Source organism: Myotis davidii, unplaced genomic scaffold, assembly GCF_000327345.1.
Source record: "Myotis davidii unplaced genomic scaffold, ASM32734v1 scaffold609, whole genome shotgun sequence".
Classification (NCBI taxonomy): domain Eukaryota; kingdom Metazoa; phylum Chordata; class Mammalia; order Chiroptera; family Vespertilionidae; genus Myotis; species Myotis davidii.
In genome coordinates this window covers 729312-729974 of record NW_006300164.1, presented here as the reverse complement: position 1 = coordinate 729974, position 663 = coordinate 729312, and the positions used below count along the sequence as shown (strand labels likewise).

Sequence of the window (663 nt, the reverse complement as noted above, 5' to 3'; positions counted from 1 at the left end):
TCCCTGCCCCTCCCGGCTCCCGGCCGCCCTCTCGTCCTTTCCGGACACAGGGCTGCTCGGGCCCTGAGAACCACGGGAGGTGCAGGGGTGGGGTGTGTGACCGCGAGCCTCCACCGCAGGGCAGCGGGCGGACACCGGCCCACGGCAGACTCGGGAGCAGCCACAGGACTGGCAGCAGCGCCATGTCCGGCCAGGAGGGGGGGCGCCAAGGACTGGCAGCAGCGCCATGTCCGGCCAGGAGGTGGGGGACGCCACGCCCTCTTAACCTGGGGGGTGCCCATTCCCCGCCCGTCACGGCCCCTGGGCAGTTTCAGCTGCAGCCGCCTGGGCCCCCGGCGCCCCCGGAGCTGGTACCTGTCCACGGGTCGGCCGCGCTGAGGTAGGACAGGAGCCCGCAGCACAGCAGGAAGGCCAGGGCGGAGAGGATCGCGTTCCTCTGGAGCCGGGACAGCTGCTTCCATGCCTGCGGCAGGGGCGGAGGGGCACCTTTACTGGGAATAACACCGCGGGGTCTCCTCCACGGGGACAGCCTCGGGGAGGACGGGGAGGAGCTCAGGAGGTCCCACCGCAGAGGTTCCATCGCTGCGGGAGGGGGGCGGCGCCCTCGCGGGGGGGACCGGCTGGGCCCGGATGCCGGGGCAGAAGGCACCGGGGCAGGTGAGA

The 663-nt window shown here is 73.3% G+C and overlaps 1 protein-coding gene across 1 annotated transcript in view; it reads right to left on the bottom strand.

Annotated features, from left to right (window-relative positions):
- The window catches only part of MAN1B1 (mannosidase alpha class 1B member 1), an 8019-nt gene extending 7376 nt beyond the window's left edge, over positions 1–643 (bottom strand). The window contains 1 exon segment of the mRNA XM_015572343.1: positions 355–643. Coding sequence (XP_015427829.1) covers positions 355–580 — 226 coding nt within the window. The 5' untranslated portion in view covers positions 581–643.
- Between the last annotated feature and the right edge of the window lie 20 nt (positions 644–663).